Source organism: Molothrus aeneus, chromosome 4 (genome assembly GCF_037042795.1).
Source record: "Molothrus aeneus isolate 106 chromosome 4, BPBGC_Maene_1.0, whole genome shotgun sequence".
Lineage (NCBI taxonomy): Eukaryota > Metazoa > Chordata > Aves > Passeriformes > Icteridae > Molothrus > Molothrus aeneus.
The window spans coordinates 28,637,450-28,661,218 of NC_089649.1; the positions used below are offsets into that span (position 1 = coordinate 28,637,450).

The following is a 23,769-nucleotide window of genomic DNA, read 5'->3' on the forward strand; positions in this document are numbered from 1 at the left end:
GTTAGGTGTTTGTTGATTCTTGGCTCATCTACACAGAAATTATTCAACAACAATTCTGTAAACATCCCTCTCCAGAACAGGTATGCCCTATTTTCCTCTTTAATTAAAACTCATGGTGTTAAACTAAACCAGAACAGCCCAGCCTTATTCTGGAAATTAGTCATGAAATTAGTCAGGAATAGCTCCTCCTGAGCAACATGTATAAACAAGCCCATAACAATATTTATGTTGTCTGGAATGGTGGAGGACACCTTCACAGTAAAGTACCTTCCAATTCTCTAAGAAACATGAAGCAAGAGTTGTATTTCTTCCAGCTGGGGCGACGAACACTTCTCACTCATGTTTGGCCATTCTGCTTGTCCTCGCAGGCCCATTTGAGGGGACAGTGGTGTCCCAGCATCGAGGCCGAGCACTGCAGGCTGCGCCAGCCCATGCCCCGAGTTGGCGTGTGCCAGATGCGCTGGGCAAGATACACAGCTAGGGGCGATGGATGTATTTTTCCTTTATCCGAGGGGATGGATCAGCAGCCCCCCGGCTCAAGGATGCTATTTAAGAAGATTTCCTTTCGCGCAGGCCAGCCCCGGCGTGCCGGTACCTGCGTGTCACCCCTCCGGGGACGCCGCACCTCGGGGCGGGCACCACGCGGGGCAGGCGCTTGGAGCGCTCCGCGCCCGCCCGCACCCGCGAGGGCTGGCGGGGCACGCAGGCGCGGCCAACCGGGCGCGGTTCCCGGCGCGCAGCCACCGCCCCCGTGAGCGGCAGGTAGTAGGCTCCTTCCCGCGGCCACACGCAGGCCGTGCCGTGCGGGGCCGTACCGGACCGTGCCGTGCAGTGCAGGACGGGGCCGTGCGGTGCGGGCGCTCGGCGGGGGATGCGCGGCCCCGGCGGGCGGGCGCACCTGGGCGGCGCGGCGCGGCGCGCGCGGAGCGGGGCGGGGCGCCGGCAGTGAGTGGCAGCGCGGCGCGGGCCAATGGCGGCGCCCGGGAGCGGGAGCCGGGCGGGCGGGGCCGGGCGGCGCGCGGGGGCTGCGCGGCGGAGCGTGTGCAGCGGCGCGCGGGGCCGCGGCCGGTGTCGGTGCGAGGCGCGGAGAGACCCTGCGGGGGGCGGCGGGGAAGACACGGATCCGGATCCCGATCCCGTGCGGCGGCGGCCGTGGTGGTGGCGGCGGCGGGAGGAGCCGGAGCGGCGCGCCGCGGAGGAAGGAAGCGCAGGGCTGGCCGCTGCGTGTGCAACCTGGCTGTTCCTGCTGCCCGCGTCCACTCGCGGTTTTTCCTGCCGGCGCTGCCTGACAGCCGCCCGCCGCGGGTGTTGTCGCCGGGGTCTTTGGCGGGGGGGGGAAGAGCGAGCCGTCCTGCACAGCCCGGAGGCGTGATTGAAAGCCAGCAATAATTAACTGGAGGAGGAAGAGGAGGACGGGGGTGGAGGAAGACGAAGGAGGAAGGCACCGCGCGGCAGAGCCCAGCCGAGCCAGCGAGCGGCGGCGGGACGCGGCAACTTCGGCCGCAGCGGAGGAGCCGGAGCCGTGACCGCAGCGGCCGCCGCCGCCTCAGCCCGCGCCTGCCCTGCCCGAGGGGGGAGAGCCTCGCCGCCTCCCCGGCCGCCGGACATGTCGGAGCATAAGGCCGTTGATCCCAAGTTATCGACGACGGACAGGGTGGTGAAAGGTGGGTGCTGCGCCCCCGCCGCCCTTTCGGCCAGGTTCTCCCGCCGGGCCCCCTGCAAGGGTCGCGTCCGTCCCCCCTTCCCCGCCAGCCCCGGGCAGGTACCGCGGGGCTGCCGGCGGCGCGGCAGCTGGGAGGGGTGGGCTCGGCCCGGGGGCTTGCGCCGGGCCCCAGTGGAGGGTTTGCGGCTTCCCTCGCCTGCCTGCCCGGCGCTACATTGCAGCATTTCCCCCCCTTCCTCCCCCCGCCGCCTCCCCCCCCTCCGCCTTGAAGGCGCTGCACAGGGCTGGCGTGAGAGAGAGGGGGAGCCCCAGCTTCCTCCCCCGCCCCGGTGCCTGGGGGAGAGGAGGGCAGGGCTCGGCCCCCTCCCCCCGCCCGCTCCTCTGGGCATCCCCCATTCCTCCTTCTCCTCCGGACCGCGCTCCCCGGAGCCCCCCCGCAGGCTGCGCCGCCGCCGCCGCTTGTCACTGCCGTTCCGCTCCCCGCATGCAGCAAGGATGCCTGGAAGCCTCCCCGCGCCAGCAGCCGGGGCTGCGCTCCCACACCGAGCGCCGCTGCTGGGGACCGGTTGCGCCGCTCGGCTCCGCCGTGCCCCGCTCCCGCAGGGCCGCCCCCGCGGCACCCGCGGCGGGGATGCCGGGCGAGGGGGAGCGGGCCGCGGGCGTTGTGGGAGGCGGCGAAGGCTGCTTCCTCCTCCTCCGCCTTCTCCTCCTCCTTCTCCTCCTCCTCCATCGCCGTCTCTTGCTGACGGCCCGGCCTGCTAGGATGTGAAGTTATCCGGCGGGCGTACTGTGTCCGTGCTCCCGCGTGTGCGTGCGGATGGCCGTGTGGGTGCTCGGCACAAACACGGATGGGGCTCCATGATCTTTTCTCTGCTTCGGAGGGACGCCTGTGCTGCCAGCCTCGGCCGTATAAACAAATGAGAGTTTGGGTTGACAACACGTTGAGCCCCGCAGTACAGACCAAGGTTTTATTTACTGGGGTGATGACTGATGTAAATTGCACATGTGCATTTCTCGGTGTGTAGGAAGTGCACGTGTATTTAGTGGTCTGGGTTTTTTGTTTGTTTGTTTCTTGTTTGTTTCTTCCTTCCGCACTGGGCGCACAGCCAAGTGTATCCAGCTGTAGTGTATTTCACCCAGTTAGGTTATAACCCGTATGCTACGGTGGACAGCACAAATCCGAGGTGCAGCATGGATGTGTCCATATCCTGGGAAAGCTGGAAATGGAAATGGCCTTGAAATACATACACTTCTGTATTTACATGAGTGTATGCCAGAATGAAACACTCAGTGTAAATATTATTTGGGAAGATGTGTTATTTATGGTTTTGTGTTTATATTTACATTTACCATCTTATGCCTTTTCCCCTCTTACTTCATTTTATGCCCCTCCAAAGGAAAGTGTAGGTATTCAGATATTATAAGAAACATAATTGCAAGAATTTTAAGAAAATCGCTTGTAAATTCACCTTTAACTTGTAATATCTGGAATATTTACAATTTAAGCTTCAGTCTATTATATCACCCCAAGAGCAGGCTTTAAAGCTTGTGTTTAGCTGATACTCCTCTCCTGTAGAAACAACAAATGGCCATCCTGTTAGGAGATTATGGAGTATCTCTTTTTTTTTTTTTTTTTAATTTCCTTAATCTGCGTGGTCCTAGTACATGACCAAACGTCCTGATCTTTGCTGTGGCCAGCTTCCTTTGGCTTAAGACAATGTTTGTAATCAACAGGAATTATTTCAGTATTGACAAAACCTTTAGTGCTTTCAGCTCATCTGAATGTGTTTTGTCAGCAATTGCTCTTGGTGTTTTTCCCACGTGTAAATGTCTCAAACATCTAAAACCACTATTTCTAAGAAAACTTAGCAGTATGTGTAGTTAAATACTTTTATAATGCAGCTCAGAGAGAAATCAACTTGGTTAAAGTGAGTTCAAGTCTTGAACAGAAAGAACATACATGCTGCTTGGGTGTCCATTGCCCCTGCTAACTGTTTGTCTCATAATGTCAGTGTTTCAGTGGAGATGTGAAGATCTGCTTAACTGCTTCAGGCCTCCATTAAATATTGAAATCCTTTTAAGGTCTTAAAATAGCATCTGAAGAGTGTAGTACACAGTCAAGTGATAGTTCATGGGATTATTCTTTGCTGCATCATAGGCACTTCACACTGCCTTCCTATGGACATTAAGGAAGTCAAGAAACTGATGGTAATAAAGGAAAGATCACCTTGTTGTTTCTGTCATATAGGACATGATTTTTACCCTCTTGAGATGAACAGCTGAAATGGGCTTGCAATGTTAAATTAACACAGAATAATTAAATTAAAGTTATATTGTAAGCACCTCTATAAGTAGTTGAAGTCTTGTTATTTTAGAGAGAATAACCAGATACTGTTAGACTGGTAAAGTGTAACCTGAGAAAGCAAGCTAGTTGTTCTAAGTTAGAATATCATATAAAACCTTACTTAAAGGAAATGCCTTTAACATGGATGTAGTCTCTGGATTAAATTTTTCCCTCTGCTTGACTGTGTGGCATTTTTTTTGTTTGATTTTATTATGTTGTGGTTTTTTGTTTTTTTTTTTTTGGGGTTTTTTTTTTTTTTTAATCCTCTTGATTGCTGGTGTGTGAGAGGAGATGTTTCCTACTAACAGTAACTCTGAGCTGGCTGGTGAAAAATCCTGGCTTGGCACTGTTACGTAACAGTGGGATGGGCTTGGGGGGATTACAGTTCCAGCAGCTTTGTGCAAATTGCTTGTGCCTGAGAGCTGCTTCTTCAGGGGGTTGCTGTGGGTTTGATTTTGTTTTTTGCTTCTCGTGCTTAAAACGCTCAAATATATGGAGAAGTGGAGCTTTTCCATAGGCGAGGATTTAATCTCATACTCATTTTTCTTTGCTTTTTGAATTGTCTGAACTGTGCTTGAACTGATTTGACTCAAAAATAAAACATGCTTTTGGGATGTGGGGAAAAAGGCTTGGGAGCCCCTAATGTTTTTAACGTCTTGGTCTTCTGGCTTTGTTATGCATATCTTACACTGTCATACGATGAGAAGTGTAAAGATGAAATTCAGGTTTGTTTGTAATGGTAACTTTCCAGAAGCAAATTAACTAGTTAAAATTGACAAAACTGTCTGTTTTTTTGGGCTAAAGAAAAAAGTAAAATTAATCCAGAGAATGCAGTTATGGTTTGAGGGGTACTTTCATTTTACTCTGGTGCTCTCCTGAGGATGGTATGTATGTTGTGATGCAAATTACACAATTCATCTTTACTCTGAATTTTGTCATGCTGTAGAGGAGCAACGCTTTGGTCTGTTGACTGCAAATATGATAAACTGTATATTCAGGTGCATTCAGAAGTTTGTGGGATCAAGGCTCAGGACAACATACTGTTGCAGGAGGTGCTGACTTGATGTGCTTATAATTAATAGAAATTCCTTGCCTTTTTGTTAGTGGTATGGTGCAGCTTTCACTTGAACAGAGCTGTCTTAAGAGTTAGTGTCTTTCTTCGGGACTGAGGAAGCTATTCCTTATCCATGCTGTTTCTAACTCCTGAGACTTGGCAGCCAGCGTGTAGGCTTGGTTGTTCCTGTGAAGGTAGGAATACCTGTCCAGGGAAAACTGGACTGAGGATAGTAGATCATTTCACATGGCTCAGCTGCCTGATGTCAACAGCTTTTGCTCACTACTGACATTAGCAAGATTTGAACCCCACCCAGGGGGAAGGAAAAGCCATGTATCATGTTACTTGACCTCCTCAACGTGTTTAGTGTTGCATTAGTGCCTCTGAGGAATACTGCACTAAAGCATAGTAATCATAAATAAAAATTTGAAAGTCAACTGGAGTAGTCGTACAAAAAAAGTGAAGTCAGTATTTCTTGGAAATCTTGCAGTTAGTTAGGGACACTAATTGTTTTGATTTTTTTTTTTCCTGGGCAGGTCAGATGCTTGTATGCTTTTGCCTGGGTTTTTCTGTTTGGTGCTTTTTTATTGGAAGTGGAGTTTTAATGAAATAATTCTGTCTCAGTTGTTTAGAAGGGCTGTAGCCATGGCTTGTGATCCTTGGTGTTGTCCTTTCCTCTTGTGCGTTGCATGGGGAGGTTTACATGGTTATATCAGCAATTGACAATACACAATAAAACCAGACACTGCTGTCTCTGGATTTCAAACTGTGTTACTGTTAATGCTCTCCTAAAGTGCAGGCTGACAGTTGTTTGTAATGTAATATGAATGCCAGCTCACGATCGATAGCTCACCATCAGTGTTAATTTCAGATTTGTGAGAGGCAAAATTGCTGTCAATAATGGAAACTCTAAACTTCATTGGTAATTCCCATTAGTCCAGGGAGACTTGTGTATGTTCACCAAAGGCTTGTGCTCCAGGCTGGAATCCAGCACTGGTGAATTGCAGAAGCCTGCTTCTGTCTCACTCTGAATTGAGTTCAATTTTTCCAGCATAGATGTGTCCTGCAAGTGCTTCAGTGGTTTTTGAGCAATGTGTTGACCTGAACATCTGTAATGTTGGTGGATTTGGTGTATATTTTGGTGTAAATTTGGGTATTGCCTATTTATGGCAAGGACCAGGGTTACTTAAATAGTTTTAGCTGTCTAATGCAGCAAAGGATGATAGGCCTCTCTTTTGAGGATGATCCTCATGAGGAAAAAGAAGGAATTGCTTTGTAGCTGTTTCTGTTGGCATAGGAAAGCTCACTTTAATGAATTTATTGTTGTTACGTAGGGGTATACTGCTTGTCCTGAGGAAGACTGCATCTGGGTTCAAGGTGTACTATTAACTAGAGAATCCACCCACAGCTATGCCAGAAAGGTGGCACTGGTAGAGCTGGGGATTGATTCTGTTCCCTGTCCATTATTACCTTCATTTGAAGGAGCAGGTGTACATCCACCTCAGTTTTAGTACTCCATAGTTGCAGATCTCTAGGTACCTTTAGGAAACAAGCTGTGTGAGAGGCACCTAGGAGCAGAAAACAGTTGAATATACTTGGAGAGATATTATGGTTGTTTAGGAAAGAAAATAAGGTTCCTGTGTTATGATTTCTTATGTATGTAACTGATTTGTTCTTACCTTATGTCAAAACTAAGTTAATACTTGTAAGACCAATAGATTTTATCAACTGGATGACACTTAGGTGTTGCAGTCTTTGTATGTTTTACATTGTGCAAACCTGTGTGTGTATGTGGGATGTGTGTAACGCTAGTGAGGGATTATGAGTTTGGTGCTGAGAAACTGAAACAAAACCAAAGTACAGTCTTTGATGACTATGTGTAATAAAGCTGGTGATTTGTTTTGATTTATGAACTCACTGAGCCTCTTAGTCATTAAGATCATTTTGTAAATAAGCCCTTTAGTGAAACAAGTCTTTTGCTGTATAGACATAGGGGAAAATTGTGCACTTGCTGAAGGGTGCCTTTCTTACAGAGTTATTGCTGCACTGCATAGGTGGGAGGCTTTTCTCATGCTCTGTATGATGAGAGTGGCTTGCTGAGTGTGCTGAGTCGTAGGACTGATATGAAGTGAGGCACAAAATTGCCTTGTTTGTGTGTTAAAAACCTTTTGTATGCTTCTGAATTCCACGTTGGCTAAAGCTGCCTTCTGTTGCCTGCTCTTTTTGACTGAGCCTCAGTAGGGAGCTGGTGCTTTTAATACCGCTGTTTGTAATCTTGAAAGAGGAGTACGTACTGAATGATATCAGCATTTAACTTAATTGGAAAATAGGAGCCAGTTGAGGTCATTTTCTATAGGGGGGTGTTGAAGAGAACAGTTGTTTTCTCTCTGTTATGCATACCCAAATTGAATGGTATTTACTTCCATCACATGTATCCCGCTTAGAGATGATAGTTGTTGTGTGGATATGCTTGTGTTGCAGTGCAGGTTGTGGCAGGAAGATCATGTGCAAAATATATTTACCTTTGTTTGTATAACTTGATATTTTAAATTATCTTTTTTTGTGGTTCTAGGCTTCTAGAACTCAGCACAGTGTTTTTTGTCTGGTATTTCTAAAGGGATTTTCTATCAAAAGTAATTTTGGGTAATGGCAATAAATAAGTACCTGTAGCCTGGATACTGCCAACTCATCTTTCCTGTTTTTTCTTTTTTCCAGTTTCTTATGTTTTGCTGAGTGGCTCCTACTTATAGTACAAAACCAGGACTATAAGTTAAACTTGGTACTCCATTTAACTGTGAATATTAACTTATTTTAGGCTTCTCAGTGATGTTGAAGCAGTTTATAGTGGGGATTAGTTTCTTCTTCATAGCTTCAAGGAATGTGGAAAAAACTACTTCCTTAAAAGTATTTTAAGATGGAGTGATACTGCTTAACACTTACTGTAAGCATGCCATAAAAGAAGCCACAAGTTTCTGAAGTAAAAGCCACTTCAAATCATCTTCGTGAAAAGGTACCTTCTTATATTCTTTTATATGTGGTTTCATGAATCAAATATAGGCTGTGATTTCACAATAGTTCTTCAGCTGAACATTCAAATAATTTCCCCTTCTGATAATCAGTCATTTATCTTGACTTTCCCCCATAAAAGATAATTTTATGTCTATTCAGTAATGGTGGAAAGTATCACCCCCGTTTTGAAAACCATTACACTGCATGTGCAGCCTAACTGTGCATGTTCATCTAAGTGTGGGGCTCACTGAGTGGTCTGCCACTTGGGTTGTGGATTGAGATGGGTAATTGCTGGAGGTGGTACTCCAGGTACATACTTAATGGTTTCCTATAATTACTGAGTGAAGGAAGAGACCAGAGATCACGTGTGGAAAACCAGGAAGACAAGTGCTATTATGATGGTAAATCATTCTTTTAAAGGTAAAAATCTGGACTAATTCCCACCCTATTTACTCTTCCCCCAGAAAGCTGCCACTGTTGAAATAACACGTCCAGAGCAGGACCTCCTTGACAGTAATCTATGTGTGTTTTAATCTCTATTTATAAGAGAGCTTAGGCATGGTAATGTTGATACAGCAACACTGCTGTATGAGGAGAACATGGCTGTCTTATTTAAGATTGATTTAGGATGCCAGCATCATCTTCAGCTAATTGTCAACTAACACCATGTATGTTTGGAGCTGGAGAGGAAAAGAAGCAGAGTGGAAAGACACCACACATTAGAAATGGTGGTTTTAATTAGAAGTTAGTTCTTGTGTGTCTTGGGGTGCTTGTGTCTAAGGTGTAGATAGCATCCTTTAGGGTGTATTTAACCAGTTTTCAAAAACATTTCATTTGAAAACTGTCTATCAATCAAACTTCATTCTACTTGTAATTAAAAGCTGTGCTGAACTTCTGTTGCAGCCCTTTTACTTGTCAGCAAGTTGGGTTTTTAATGCTTTCCCCCTCTCAGGTTTCAAAATGCCCTTTTCCTGTCTATTCCTGTCCTGCATTTCTAAAAACTCTTCTTTCCTCATTGCTCTTATGCTTGTTTGCTTATTGCTGAGATGAGCAGCCTAAGTGCTGCCTGGTAGATTTGAGTGATTTGGGTGCATGTATTTAATGGAAGAGGTTCATGGAACACTGTATCTTTCCTTTTGGTGCATCTGTAGGTGCCTGGGGGAGCCTGTGAGAACAGGGGAAGTATATTCTGCCTCTTCTCAGACTTCTGTTGAAACTCTGCAGCCAGCTGCTGACGGTAGCTTTCTTTTCAGTGAATAGCTCCACTGTCAGTGTGCTGCTCAAGCTCTACCCAGCTTGTCACAGAGGGATGTCTCTATTCTGCAGCTCAGCTGCTGCTTGCAGGTTTCTTGCAGTTTATGTTGAACACTCATAGTATGACTGTTAGTTTCAACTTGTGTGCTTTGCAAAGCCAGCATAAGCAGTGTGTTCTTGGTTAACTTTCAAGGGAGGTGGTATGGGCCCTCCTGCTTTGGTGCTTTTATAATCAGACATGGGAGTTAGTTAGCAATGAAGGGTAAGACTTGGTGAAGTTGGTAATACTTGAGAAAAATCCTGAAGTTCACCACAGATGAGTGAATTTTAAAACCCCCACCTTAAACTTTAGGATTAAAAGGTGCAGAACCTAGTCTGTATGGAGACTGTACCAAACCTTTGTGGAAAAGAAAGGGAAAAACAATGCTAAAAAAGGGTTGTATAAAGTCTTTGACAAAAGATGCAGCAACTTTTTCGTCTTTGAGGAAGGCCTATCTGGGTTAATAAAATCAAGCTTTCAAAATTAAAAAGTGCTGTAATGTGATGAAACATGTACTGATGGAGACAGATATTGCTATAACAGTATTCTATCCTATATTCTTTTTCTCCATCCCATCATTTAGAGGCATTTAGCTTAGGCATTTTATTGCATCAGATTGCTTTTGGCCAAATTACTTTGAATTATCTTGACTTTTGCACAATGCCGAGCTGAAGGGAAAAAAAAACCAAACCCAAAATTGCTATGGAGTAAATTCTGCTATAGTGTTCATCTAATATTTCCTAGTTGTGCAGACTTGATCTTTTTGTACAATGTTGCTATAAGAAAGGAAGTGCACTTTGAACTTCTGATTGGAATGGTGAAAATAACATGTGTTAATAATGACTTATGCAGATGTGATGCTACAGAGAGTCTTACAACAGTCACTCTGGGCATTGTTCAATAGACTTAATTAATAGAATCCAAACTATCCTAAACTAGACTGTTGGCCTCATGCTGTGTGTGATTAGATTTTTATTTTTAATTTAGACTTTTGTATTTGAAGGTAGGGTTTACAATTCTACTTTTTTTTTTTTTTTTTTTTCCCCCTGATAGTGACAGATGAGTAACTGTGTTGCTGCATAAAGTTTCAGGATTGTTTGTGTTTTGAAGTGACCATCATTTGGAAAGAAATCCTTTGCAGTCTAGATAGATGTCCCAAAGTGAGTAAAAAAGGCTCAGCTTCTAACTTGTTATCTGTTGCTAAGTTTGGCTATAAGTACATGTTTAGCAATTATTTCTTCCCTTGGATCAGGAAGTTTCATTGTCACAGGTTTTTTGTTGCAGCTGTGTTTGTTACTTGTTACAGAGTCCCAGGCCACTGCCACGAAAATAGGTCAAAGCAGTGTTTAGGTCATCATCTTTCCAAAGTATTTGGAATTTCTCTGGCAGTGTTTTTGTGTCTTAAAGTGGAGAAAGTGGTAAAATGACTTCTAATTTTCTTCATGAATTATGTTCTTGGTAACTATAAGGAAGATAAAAAGAAGTGCAGGATTGTGATTTCTTCCTGGTCTATAGCTCTGTATGGATGATCTTGGAGGGGAGGACACATTGCTAGAGAGGAACCTATATTCTCTCATTTTCTTGAGAAATTCCATGAAATTACTTGAAGTAGTATGCTTCAAGTTCTGTGGAGATTTTATGTGGGAACACATGCTTTCCTCTAGCTTTTTCTCCATATGTCAAAGAGTAATGCTCCATTGGAGAGAGCTGTATCTGAAAATTCTTTCTGCATCTATATGTGTATATATATATATATATATGAATTTTTCTATTTTAACCTTTTCTTTGCATTTGTGTACTTGAATCTTTATGAAAAAGTCTGATTTGGTTCATGTATAGTTCAGTTAGCAAAGCAATTAAAAGCTTCTAGATGGTGATGCCTACCCTGTTCTTGGCTCCAGAGAAAAGATATTTCATCATCGTCTTTCAACTTGAGACTTTAAGTCAGCACACCTCTTTTCAACAAAAAAACCCCAAAAAACCAAAAAAACAAACCAAACCAGGATTTATTAGTTCAATTATCTTTTTATTACTGGAAAAGAAAATTTTGATAATTTAATAACTGTTATTTACCATGATTTTGTAAGTAGTTTAGCATAATTGACAAGTTGAATAAAGAACCATTCATACAAAATCCCGTCCTATCCCCCCAAAACACTCAAAACCAACCCATGAACAGAAATCAAAAAATAAAATAGGATTTAAATGATTTCTTGGTCTTTTTTCCATGATGCTTGCCAAGTTTCAGTTTGATGTAGATTACAATGGTCATACTGTGTTACAATCTTTAAAAAAGTGCAACTGGTCATTAGCTGCAATGACATGAACAGCTGTAGTATTTTATGACAACAGCTGGGAACAATCTAGTTCTCTTCAATAACTTTCTTTTGTTGTTTCTTTCATGCCATTTTTAAAATGAGAAAGCAAGATTACTGTATTTGTTCTCTATTTTACACCAGAGATTTCTTCATAGGCACTGGTGGCAATTACGTATCAAAATACGGCATTGCTGTTTGTGACTTGGAACATTTCCCTCTGCAGGACCTGTTTCATAACCCGCTGAAATCTGTGGGAGTTGGAGTCTTTCATTAACTTGAGTAAACTGTGAATCAAGTTGTCATCCTAGGATTTCTTATTTTGGCCTTCCTTTTTCAGTGCATGATTTCTCTTTGGTTTAAAATACTTTGTTATATTTGATCTTTTACAGCATTAGCACTTATTTTAAGAGTGAGCTAAGTGCCTTTCTACTTTGCAATGCTCATTTACCAAGTGAGGATGAACTTGTCTGTTTGTAGGTGGCTGGTTTGCCAAGAAAGTTTGCTTCACTGTTGCTCTCTCTTCAGAAGTGTAGTCTGAAATGTTTTCTGTCTATGTGCATATGGTTGTTCTTTATTGTTGGAAAAACAAGCAGAAGACTTTATGTATATGTATTCTTTCTGTGCCCCTTTACAAAGAAGTTTTTTCAGTAATGAACACATTTGGGTCACCTTAAATAAAATCTGTTTAATTTATTTTTCAGCTATAAGAGAGTAACTTAGGGGTATTACTGAAGATGTACATAGCAGACAGGTAGGGGGGCATTATTTACTTCCCTGAGAAACCTGCTGTTGTGTGTCACCCAAGTGGTGGTGTCTGTGATTCCTAGAGGGGAGCCTAATGGCATTACATGGTGTATTGGGATGACAGGTAGAGAGTTTGGGAGGAAGAAATGAAGAGCACAGTGGGCAAGGGGGTGTGTGTTCAGTGCAGTGAAGTGTTACTAAGGGAATTTAGAACTAAGGTAGTTTAGAAATCCAAAGAGAGCTGTTTTGGTACTGCTTTGCCTCACGAGCCTTGTTGGCTCAGGTGAGTATCCTTGGAGGTGCCTGTGCAGCAGGGCAGGAAGCTGAGTGGTAGCTTCTGAGGAACTTGACTCTCAACAAGCAGAGAACTGGCAAACACAGTTGGTGAAATTTTTAGTTAGTCATATACTCTGTGTGTATACCCCTAAGTTTGATTTAGATTGTCAGAGAACAAACTTTCTCCATATTTAAAAAAAAAGTTTACGGAGATAAAGTGCTTATAGTTTTTGTAAACCATAATAACTTTTAATCTGTAGTTATGTTATCAGTAAGAAGGAGGGGAAAATGACTTGAGGGTCCTGTGTTTGGAGCATCCGGAGATAAGGTTACTTTTGGTAGTTGGAGGAAAGAAGCAAGCTCAAAAAAAAATCCCATACTTGTACTACAAAAGGGGAAAAACCTGAACTCATTTCAGTTGAGAGATCAGTTTTAGCTTCTGGGCTGTTTACTACCTCATCAGGTATGGTTTGATTTGGTTTTTTGGTTCCCCCCCCCCTGCCCCGATCCCCCCCGATCACTTAATCTTCTGCTTTCCACTTCACTGGAGAAATAGTGTATCTGTAATTTTTATGAATGATGTGTCAAAGTACCTTTCTCAGTCACTCTCAATGAAAAAGCACAAGCTCTGACAGCTTCACAGAATCCCAGAATAGTTGAGGCTGGGAGGGACCTCTGGAGATCATCTAGGCCAGCCCCAGCTCTCTCAGCCTTTCATCACAGGAGAGATGCCTTGGTCCCATAAGTCATCTTTGTGACACTTTGCTGGGCTCATGATAATTGGTCCGTATCTCACAGTTTGTGGGACATGTGAAAGTACATGGAAGTTAATTTATGCATATAGAGAAGCTTGTACATTAGGGAATAGCATACTTTAATCCTTTTAACAAGGTACTGTTCCTTCCCTGGAGCTCTGACTCTCAGGTGACGCTTACCTCACATGTAAATGCTGTTTGTTTACCACAGAGAAGATGAGGGATAGTGCTGTCATTAACAGAAGTCTTAAATGCATGTGAATTTTCTGTACACTTAACCTCACATCTGGTATCCTATTGTAACAGACAGTATTTTGCTGTAAGTTAATTGTATAACCTTGTCTAATCTCAGAAGTACTGCCCATCAGCAAGTTCTTCTGCAGATATCTTTTTGGTTATAATCCAGTTGCTCTGGCTTCTGAAAGTGTGTTAGACTCTTTGCCTTCACCCCTTGGTTATGGAGACAGAGGTTTTTATGGGTTGCCTTGGAGAGTTTGCCAAGAGCCTTCAGGGCTGCATAAAGACAATTGTTGCTAGCAGGTTGATAGAGGTAAATCCTCTCCTAAGCACCGGTGAGGCCATACCTGAAGTGCTGGATTCAGTTCTGGTCTTCCCAGTGTGAGAAAAACATGAACATACTGGAACAAGTTCAGTGCTGGTGCACAGAGATGGCCCTGGGACTAGGGAAATCTGAGAGAGCTGGGGCCACTGAGTGTGGAGACGACAAGGCTCAGAGGGGCTTTATCTGGCTGTATTAAAGCTGGTTGTGTAGGAAATGGAGAAGGGGCAGCCAAGCTCTTTTCAGCAGTGCCCAGTGACAGGGCAAGAGGTAACGGACACTAATTGACAGCTCTCACAGTAAGTAACTTTGTGCTTTTTCAAACACTAGCACAGGTTGCTCAGAGGTTGTGGAGTTCCATCCTTGGAGTCATTCAAAAGCCATCTTGATGGGGCCCTGTGCAGCTGGCTCTATCTGACCCTGCTTGAGGACAGGTGTTGGTTGGAGCAGCTGACCAACAGAGCTCCCCTTTCAACCTCAACCCTTCTGTGACCACCTTTTACTCAGCTCTCTTAAGTGGATAATTAAAACAGTTGATCAATTCAGAGACCTTTTGACCCAACACGAAGTAGAGAAATCTCCCTTAAAAATTCAAAGTTAGGTTTGCTAATGAGGTGTTCTACAGGAAGAATGCTTTGTGTGATTGAGGGTCCACCATGTAAATAATTATCCTGGCATAGCAGCAAGATATGTTGCATTGGGAAGATTATATATATATATATATATATATATATATATATATATATATATATATATATTTAATGAGTTAATGCATCCATATAGCTAGTAATGTTGCTGGCAAAAGATTTGCACAGATTACTCATGAGAATTTTCAGCATCTCCCAAGCATGTGCAGCTCTGGAGTTTGTTGTAGCTTGGAAGAAGGACAGATAGTATGATCACTGTACTTTGCTTTAGACAACTGTAAGAAAAAGGGAAAGCAAGCTTTTATATAAATCTTTCATAGTTACTGCCAGTGTTTCTAATATGACTATCAGAAAGGTCCATTTTCTAATTACTGGAAGGAAGTATTTATCTTTCCCTAGTCCTTGGTTCATCTGATTTTTTCATAGTGGCATGACAATTGAAATTGAGAGGGATGGCAGTTGTCTTTCAGCACTGACACTCCCTGGCATATTTTTTCTTTGCTGTATTTTCATGTTTATTTGTTTCCTTATGAGGGTGAATGTTGCCCTTTAAACCTGACTAAGTTTCCCTTTAAACTGAATCTTGCATGTGTTAATCTAAAATCAAACCAGAGATAAGGGAATCTCTTGACGTGGGTAACAGAAAATGAATATAAGCATCTGGAAAGGTTCAGAGTATGACAGAATTATGCTGACTACTTCAGAAAAGTTAGTAGAGCAACCATACTAGAAGTTCTGAGCAAGTTCTGTAGGTGGCATCACCTCCATGGAAAAGTAATCTGGATAATGGAGGTAATACTTGGTTTTGGAAGTGTAGCTTCCAGGATTGCTCAGTTGACTAGATACATATGAGGAAAAAGATAGACAGATACTGTAATTTAAAGCATGAATGGCCTTGGTGTAGTATAAATGATAACATAAATTAAAATCTTGGGCAAACATACATCCCCATGAAAGAAGCTCTGAAATATTCTGTGTTGTAGGAGTCTGGGAAAGTCTAAAAAAATTTAGCAACAGGCTGAATTTATTACACTGGTTCAGTGTATGACAGCCATCAGAAAGGATGCTGCTTGAAGTTAAGGAAAAGTTACAAGAGGAGTTTGAATTACCTTTTGTTTTCTGTTTCAGCATCTCCACATTTAGGTAATTCAAAGGAGAAAGGAGTAGGTTCTCACTACCTTCAGTAGTGAGTAGGAAAGGTTCTGCTGTGTATGATAAATGACCCAGAGAGGATAGTTAGTTATTTATTCATGTTTGTGTATCTGCAGCACTGTAGAAGTCTCTGTCAAAGGTCTAATTTCTCTTCAAAGAAACCACCAGAAAAATGGTCCATATAGGTAATGTATTTGTTCACAGTAGGACTGTAATATCCTATGAACATCTTCCTGAGATCAGCAGGTGCTCCTAAACTTTACTGTAGAACTGGAAATAGAGAAATCCCGGGTGTTTGTGATTGGCTTGTAAATAGAAGGCATGCTGCTAGTTAGTTTCTGACAGACTAGCATCCCCTGCTAGTGTAAGTGTGCCTGTTTCTGGTTCAGTGGCACTGCAGCAGGAGAGGAGTATGTGAACCAGAACCACTCTGTAAGGGAGAGGTGAGTGTTAAAAACTTTCTTCTTGAAACCCACTAATTTCCTCTGTAGTGTTTAACTTCCCATTCAGATAGGGAGATAGCTGTGGGTAGTTGTGTTGCCAGGCAGGTGTTGCAGAGGCAAAAGCATATTAATACTTTGTGCTGTGTACTGAAAAGATTCTGAAGCTTTAGAAGACTTTTTGTCTGTTTTCCATCCTGTAAGAGCCTTAGGTAACAGGTTACTAACTCTAATTCCTGAGTTAACCGAAATGAATGCCTTTTGATTATTAAAGGAAAAAAATAGCCAAACCTAAGATATACAAACCCTTCTCCCCAAATCAACAAACATCTCAGGAAAAATTATGCATGTGTATGTGCATAATTATGCAAAAAAATGATGCATAGTTATGCATTTTTCTTTCCCTTTATAAACAAATTTGGAGTCTCCATTAAAAAAAAGGATGTTTTCTTGCATTGGTGGCCTAACTGCTATAAAACCTGTCTTAGTGTGGACTGTTTAATGTCATGCCTTTCTCCTGTACCACGAAAATGGTGATGACTGGAATGCGTGTCATCAACTTCTGTTATCAGAGTACTTGAAATATTTACAATACCGTGATTACAGTAAAGCTTCTTATGTACACATACACACACACTGTAGCTGCCTTATATATTTTGGCCTTTCAAGTTTACGTCCTCATTTGTCTACTAATCTCATGTGGGGTTTGTCTTTTTTAAACTAAGGTGCTTGGCAAAAATGAATAAAATATGAACTTCTTTATCTGCTATGTGAGGTTTGACAGGTGGACACTTATAAAATATCCTAGTGAAATGAAACAGGAGAAAAGAGCAAAGTTTGAAGATGTTCACAGGCCAAAACCAGACACTGCAATGTCTACTGAAACTACCAAACTCTGTTTTGGGGGCTTGTCTGTCAAGAGTCTAAAACCTTTTCATGGATCCAGTGAATGGAATTGAGCAGCAGGAAATCCTGGAACAGATTTGCTGGAAAGGCCTCTCTTTGGAAGGACATCTCAAATGGCCAGGACCAGCCTACAAAAAAGTACCCATCCATGTAACTTTCTGTAGGTGTGAGATGCAGAGGAGTTTCAGGCCAAGACCTGTTGGTCTGATCTGTTTTGTTTCTGTTGTGTGGAAGAGCTGTGATCAGTTGGTGCCATGCTTGGCTAAAAAAGCCAATTCTTTGTAGACACTACTCCTGCTTCTTGTTTCAGATCCTGATAGTCAGTCCAATGGGAAATAATAAGGTATCCCAGAATAATTACACCTGTAATATTTCCTGTCTGATGGGCAAAGTTCACAGAAAACCTTCTAAAGCATGACTACAGACTCATTTCATTGAATCCAGATTCTAAACTGGGCATACCTGGACTGAGTCCAGGGCATGAAACTGGAGAGGATTGGGTGGCACTAATAGATGGTGTTCTCCTGTAACTGGATTGCCAGGCATCTGTTGCAGGAGGCATTAGAGAATGTGCCCACTCAGTGGTAGTCAAAGAAACTTGGATTACTCCTTGCTGGGGGTCTTGTAGAACTTTTTATGCTGGTGCCTGGAGCTCTAAAATGAGGCTATTGTAAGTGGTTTCCTGGCATGAGGGCAATATCCACAGCAAGAGGATATGGATTTTTGCTTTATAGGTAGACTGAAATTGTGGAATAAAGTCCTCCTTTTTCCTGCTGGGATGAAGGGTGATCCTAGATCTTATGCTCTGTGCACCTGTATAAAACATTTATGTTTGACCTTTCCTTTTCTCATGCAGTCTATAGTCTGCTTAAAGCTGGGTGGTTTCATGTAACTTGTACCAAAAGTGAAGTGCCTTTTTTTTTTTTAAATTCAGTTCATGTTTTTTGCAAAAAGAGCATGATGTAAGAACAAGAAGTGAAGACAAATACTGTTAGAAAATCATGCCCTCATGTGTGGATGTGTGGCCATGTAGCTTTTGTCTTCCTTGAGAACTGAGGGTTTCTCTTTCATGCCTGGCTGACTGATGTGCCCTGCCCTGTTGGGCTGTGCAGTCTGTCTTCCCTAACAGGCTGTAACAGGTTTTTTTTTAATCTCTTTTTGATAATTTCTGATTTTGCTGGCTTTTTTTTTTTCTTTTTAGGTGTACAGTCCCCTCCCCTAAAGGTTGTCTTTTGTATGTTGATGTACATAAACTACCTCAAGGTTTTCTTAAAAAATAGTGGAAGCAGGCCCACTAGTTCTCCCAGGAGAAAAGTGCAGTGAGGTCAGTGGTATTCCTTTTACTTCCCTTTTGGTTTTGTTCACTCCTATGCCTTATAAAACAGCCAGGAAAATTTGCCACAAATCATGTTTATTTCTTCTTGTGCAGAATATAATCCAATGTTGACTTTTATTTTCCTTACAATAAGTCTTCCAAAATCTCAGCAGCAAAGTCACAAATAGCATTTTATTATTCTAATTTGGAATCTAGTGCTCCAATCTGTTAAATCAATATTGCTCTCAGAATAGTGCCACTTGTTATTACCTGTCTGGTGAAAGCATTGGCATGCATACATGTGTGTTCTACTTGTACAGTTTTGTTTTTTTCTTAACTTAGAGTAAATGTATTCCCTGCCACTCCCCTCAGGTCTAGGAAATAGGATCTCCACAACTAGGATTCTGGAACAAAAGCAAGGTTTAATCTTTAAATGAGAGTATGGATTGTTAGTGTAGAACTTTGACTCCAAATATAGTCAGTTGTTGTGTTTTCAGTACCAAATCTCTTCATCTTCTCTGCAGGAGTAACAGCTTCCACTTTTTCTCTTTTTAAACTGCAATACTTGTTACCTTTTATTAACTTTACTTGAATTGTTGTGGATGGAAAGTAGTGGAGCTGCCTGCAGAGAAATATTTAAAAGTTTACAGTGAGAAAAGTTCAAGAGTCTATTGCTTTTGCAGCATCTTTTGTTTTTGATTCGTCTTCTCTCTGCTGTAACCTCACTGAAATCCAGAGGCTCTGGCACTGGGAAGTGTGTGAAAGGCCAAAATGTCTCATTCAGACAGTGACTCAGATGTGCAGTCACTTAACTCTCCAAAGGCTTTGTTGTATCTTAGAACCGAGTGTACACTGCTCTGGTATATCCTCAGACCTGGAGGATGTTCATGGGCACTCAGCCAAGTACAGATTATCCCAACCCTTGAAAACTGCTTGGATCCCAGTATAGTTTGCAGTAATTTGTTTTTATATAGCAGTGATTAATTAAGACAAATACTCTCTGAAAAGCCTCTTAAAATTTTAGAAAGAAGAGGTTTTATTTTCTCTAATACATACCTTCCTAAGGCAAAGTGATTATTCTTTAAGATCTGAATCTTCTGTGGTGATAGTTCTCCCCCAAGAAAATCTGTGTGGAATTAAGAGATACAGAAGAGCTGTATATAGAGAATGAATTGCTTGCAACTTCTCAGATAAAGTGTTCTTAAAATTGAAAGCATCATAATTTTACAGCATTAGGGAGAACTACTGAAAAATAATTGTTCATGTTTTTACCTTTGATAACATGGCAACAATTAAATAAGTGGTTTTGCATTTCAAGTAGAAGTTGACATTGCTATTCATGAAGCTTATGACTTGTGCATTTAGTGAAAAGAAGGACCAAGATTTGTTTGTTTGCAGAACACCTCGTTCTGTGGGTTAGAGATGATGGCTTGCAGAGGGAGTGGTGGTGCTCTCTGGACAGGAGACCCTGTGCCACTTCATCTTTCCTTCCACTTTTATCCCTTGCCTCTTCCCATCCTCCCCCCCCTTTTTTGTTTTACTGAACTGTATCAATTTGTGACATGATCCCAAAGATGATGAAAATAAAGTGTATTGAAAAGTTGGTGTTCTTTGAGATCTGGTGCCAGAAATCTTTTGGAAAAATACCCAATTCTAGCAAGTACAGAAAATTAGATTAAACATTATGTGAGAGACTACTTCCATTTTGATCACTGCAAAAGAGGAGAAAATTATATTCTTACAGCACTTTTCTAGCTGAGGTGCACTGTCAGGAGAATCATCCTTATGGGAATATTTGCATACAGAAGTAAAAAGTTGTGTAAGTCTAAGTTGGGATTCCTTTTATATATATATGTCACTTTTAAGTTATTATTGCTTTTTTACAAAAACCAACTTTCTATCTAAACTCAATTAGCTGAAAAGAAGCTGAAGAGGATATTTGTGGGTGTTTATAAAACTTTTTCAGTATTTCCTACTGGAGCAGTATTCCTAAGGCCCCCCATACTGGACTGAACATGAGCAGAAATGGGCCAGTCTTCTTTAATCTTGTTTAATAAAGTACTTGCTTCAGCTGTACAGAGATTGTTTTGCTTTTAATTCAACTAATGTAAGAGCCAGTGAAGGCTTTCAGGTGGTTGCATATCTGCAAGAGGCAGTGGTTTGGCTGCTGAGCGTGCAGAGCAGTCACAAGGACGGGTGGTTTAGCACAGCCTCCGTGGCTTACCTGGACTTTGTGCAAGCAAACCTCTCTGGGGAGGGGTGACAACTTCTGCCTGAGTTTGTGCCTGAGCCAGCCAACTGAAGTGACAAGTGCAGCCATTTCTCTCTTTCCCCCTCCCCCTTTTTAAGTTTGGTTTTTTTTTGTTTTTTTTTTTTTTAATTTGCTGATGCAGGTTTGTGGTATGGCTGAGGAACCAGTGACTCCACACATTGGCTGTGGTTCTCTCTGTACCAGCAGTCAGTCCTTTCTAAATGTATCAGATAAGCAAAACAGTTTATAGAGGGCTGAGTAAATTCACTTAAAGACTGGTAAATACCGTTTTCCTTATCTCTGTTAACCTAAACAGTTTCTGTAAATGGCTGCTGGTAAATGATCTTCACTGAGTTCTATGAAAAGAAAGTATTTAGTTTTAGATTAGTTCAAGAGGCCAAAGGAGTTTACTTGTCTGTGCTGGTAAGTTCTCAAGTAAATCACAACATCATACATGGGTGGTCTGGAGACAAGCTAATTAAATGTAGCAGGAATCTTAAATTCAAAGACCAAGTTTTCTCTTTTAATTTTTCTGTTCTTAAAAGGTTAGTTATTTTTTCCAGAATGATGTAATTTGGTGTTTTACAGAAGTTATTACCAATACCTAAAAAACTTGTATGCACTCAGAATGATTAGAAGAGCAATTTCAGTTTAGTGCTTTTGTAAACATCTGCAAGAGGCTGGAGTTTGATACTTTGTTGTTTTGTAGAAGTGGAGTTGGACTAAAAAGCTTTTTCCTGCTGATACCTCATTTTCTGTTCCATGGTCAGCTGGAAGATAATTAAGAGGCAGAGTATCCTGTCTGTGAGGGAGGTACAACCCTTGAAATTTTCTTGCAAAGCCTAGAAGATGACCTGTTTTCTCAGGGTCTTGCCTAAAGCCAAGTCCAAAATGCTAGTTTAGTAACTTAATGATGTATTTTTGGTACTGGTGCCAGGTCTCATTCATCTTACTATGTCTTCTTGCTGATTAATATAAAAGTTGCAGTTCTTTTTAAACTTTGTCATCGTCTTGCTTTAACTTGGTGACATAAAGTACTAGGAACATCTGACATCTGGTTTTTTTGAGCTGTGAAATGCTTTTTGCTTTATAATTTATGAAAAAAAGTTTGTGTTAAATTAATTTTACATCCACCTATCCTTCTGGGGGGGATGGAGGGTGACTGCCCAGGTTTTCTTAACTACTGAATACCAGTAACCTCTGCTTGCCAAGGGTGTCTTGGTTGTTGTTCCCTTCCATGCGAGAGCAGGACTTGCTGCTCATGGCCTGGTTCCTTCTGTAGTCTCCCACCATCCAGACAGAGCAGCTTCAGCATTTCTGGTGCTGTTGCTATGATTCCTGTAACGTAATACAGGTCAGGAGACTCTCACCTCATGTTAGGAAGGACCTAACCTTCTGCATGGTGATCCTCTGCATGGTGTAGGATTAAGACCCTCTGTGCTGCTTTAAAATGCTTTTCTTTCTGTAGAAGGAGGAAAGAGAGAAGCTGAATGTCCTCTGCTTTTTGCTTCCCAATGTGAAGCTCATTAGCTGATTGCTAAAACTTAGAATGATTTCATCTGTGATGCAAGGCACAAGTCTAACTACTTAACCAACTAACTAACAAAAGTCACTATTAAATATCTATTCTAAAAGGAAGAATCATAAGACTGTTTTGTACAACATCTGATAGCACATCTGAAAATTGTAAAGTACAGGTATGGATGTGCTTGTCCCTTTTTGTTGACTCTTGCATATTTGAAAAACTAAAGTAACTTCTTTAAAAAGATTTAATTGGGTTGAGCATTTCAGCTTTTTAAATGACTACATGCAGTATATGAACTATTATATTCTCCAAAGATGAAGTGTGACAAAGAAGTCATGTGCATTTTTTTAAATCAACAAAGGAGGAAGTAGACTTGCTATATTGCCTTTTAAATAGAATATTCTGTACATTTTGGTTTCGTACAGAAATCTTTTCCTGTACTGGAAACTCCTGAATGGATGCAGAGCTGCCCTTACACTGGAATGTGTGTCCACGTGTAGTGTAGGAACATTTCCTTGTAAATCTCATTACCAGTGTTGCAGCAGAACTTTCTTCTAGCTGTGTTTAGAGCATAGGCTCTTGTGACTTTAAAATATAATCCTTACTGTTTATGAGTGCAACACTGAGAATGAGGCCTCTGTAAATAGATCCAAATCCATATTTGTAGGTGGGAACATGGGAGGTTTTATGGTGTTTTTTTAATCTGATATCTTGAGACAAGCAGCTGCCTCTAACATCACTCAAAGGGCTGCAAAATTAAATTAATCAGACACGCTTCTTTGACTGATACTTGGAAACTAATAGCAACCCTGTCGCTGTCCATAGTCAGCTGAATTTCACCCAGCTGGAAATCCCAGTGGTGTTCTCTGTTCATAGTGGAGAAAACTGAGCCACTGGGCAGACCTTTGCCTGTTGACCTTCTGCAGTGATTTCCACCTCCCCTGGGAAAGTCTCCTGCTCACTGATGAGTGAATTTTTGGGCTCTGTGTTTGTAGGAATTGTCTGTAATCCTGGACATCCTTAGTGGTTAGAGCATGGAAGATTATAGACCTGGGCTTCCAGGTTGATCTTTTTTGCATCCATCTCTCTTTTTTGGGACCAAATAATCCAGGCTGAACAGAAGTTACATTTGGCCTGATGATTGAGGCAGCCTGAACTGCCTCATCAGTTTTTTTTTTTTTTAAATACAGAATATACATGTCATTCATATGTTGGAAATATACCAAGGGAACTCCAAAGCAGAACTAAAAATGAAACTAGCTAATCACAAAAGAGCAGCACTGTTTTCTGCTGGAATTATGATGCTGGGAAAACTTCTCCTAGTCTCTGCAGATGAATCAGCAGTGCTCTCCAGGCAGGGGGGCCACCCATGTCTTAGGGTATATCAAGCACAGCATCTCTGGCCAGGCCAGGGAGGAGATTGTCCTGCTCTGCTCTGCACTGGGGTGGCCTCACCTCGAGTTGTGGGGGCAGTTTAGGGCACCACAATATGAGAAAGGCATTAAGCTATTAGAATG

The 23,769-nt window shown here is 42.2% G+C and overlaps 1 protein-coding gene across 2 annotated transcripts in view; it reads left to right on the top strand.

The window, feature by feature from the left end:
* Positions 1-1,062: 1,062 nt before the first annotated feature.
* Positions 1,063-23,769, top strand: part of PPP3CA (protein phosphatase 3 catalytic subunit alpha) — a 171,185-nt gene continuing 148,478 nt past the window's right edge. Inside the window, exon 1 of one of the 2 annotated variants that reach the window (XM_066548167.1) lies at positions 1,063-1,664. In XM_066548167.1, coding sequence (XP_066404264.1) covers positions 1,607-1,664 — 58 coding nt within the window. In that variant the 5' untranslated portion in view covers positions 1,063-1,606. The remainder of the gene's footprint in view (positions 1,665-23,769) is intronic. The other variant, XM_066548168.1, reaches the window with a different exon arrangement.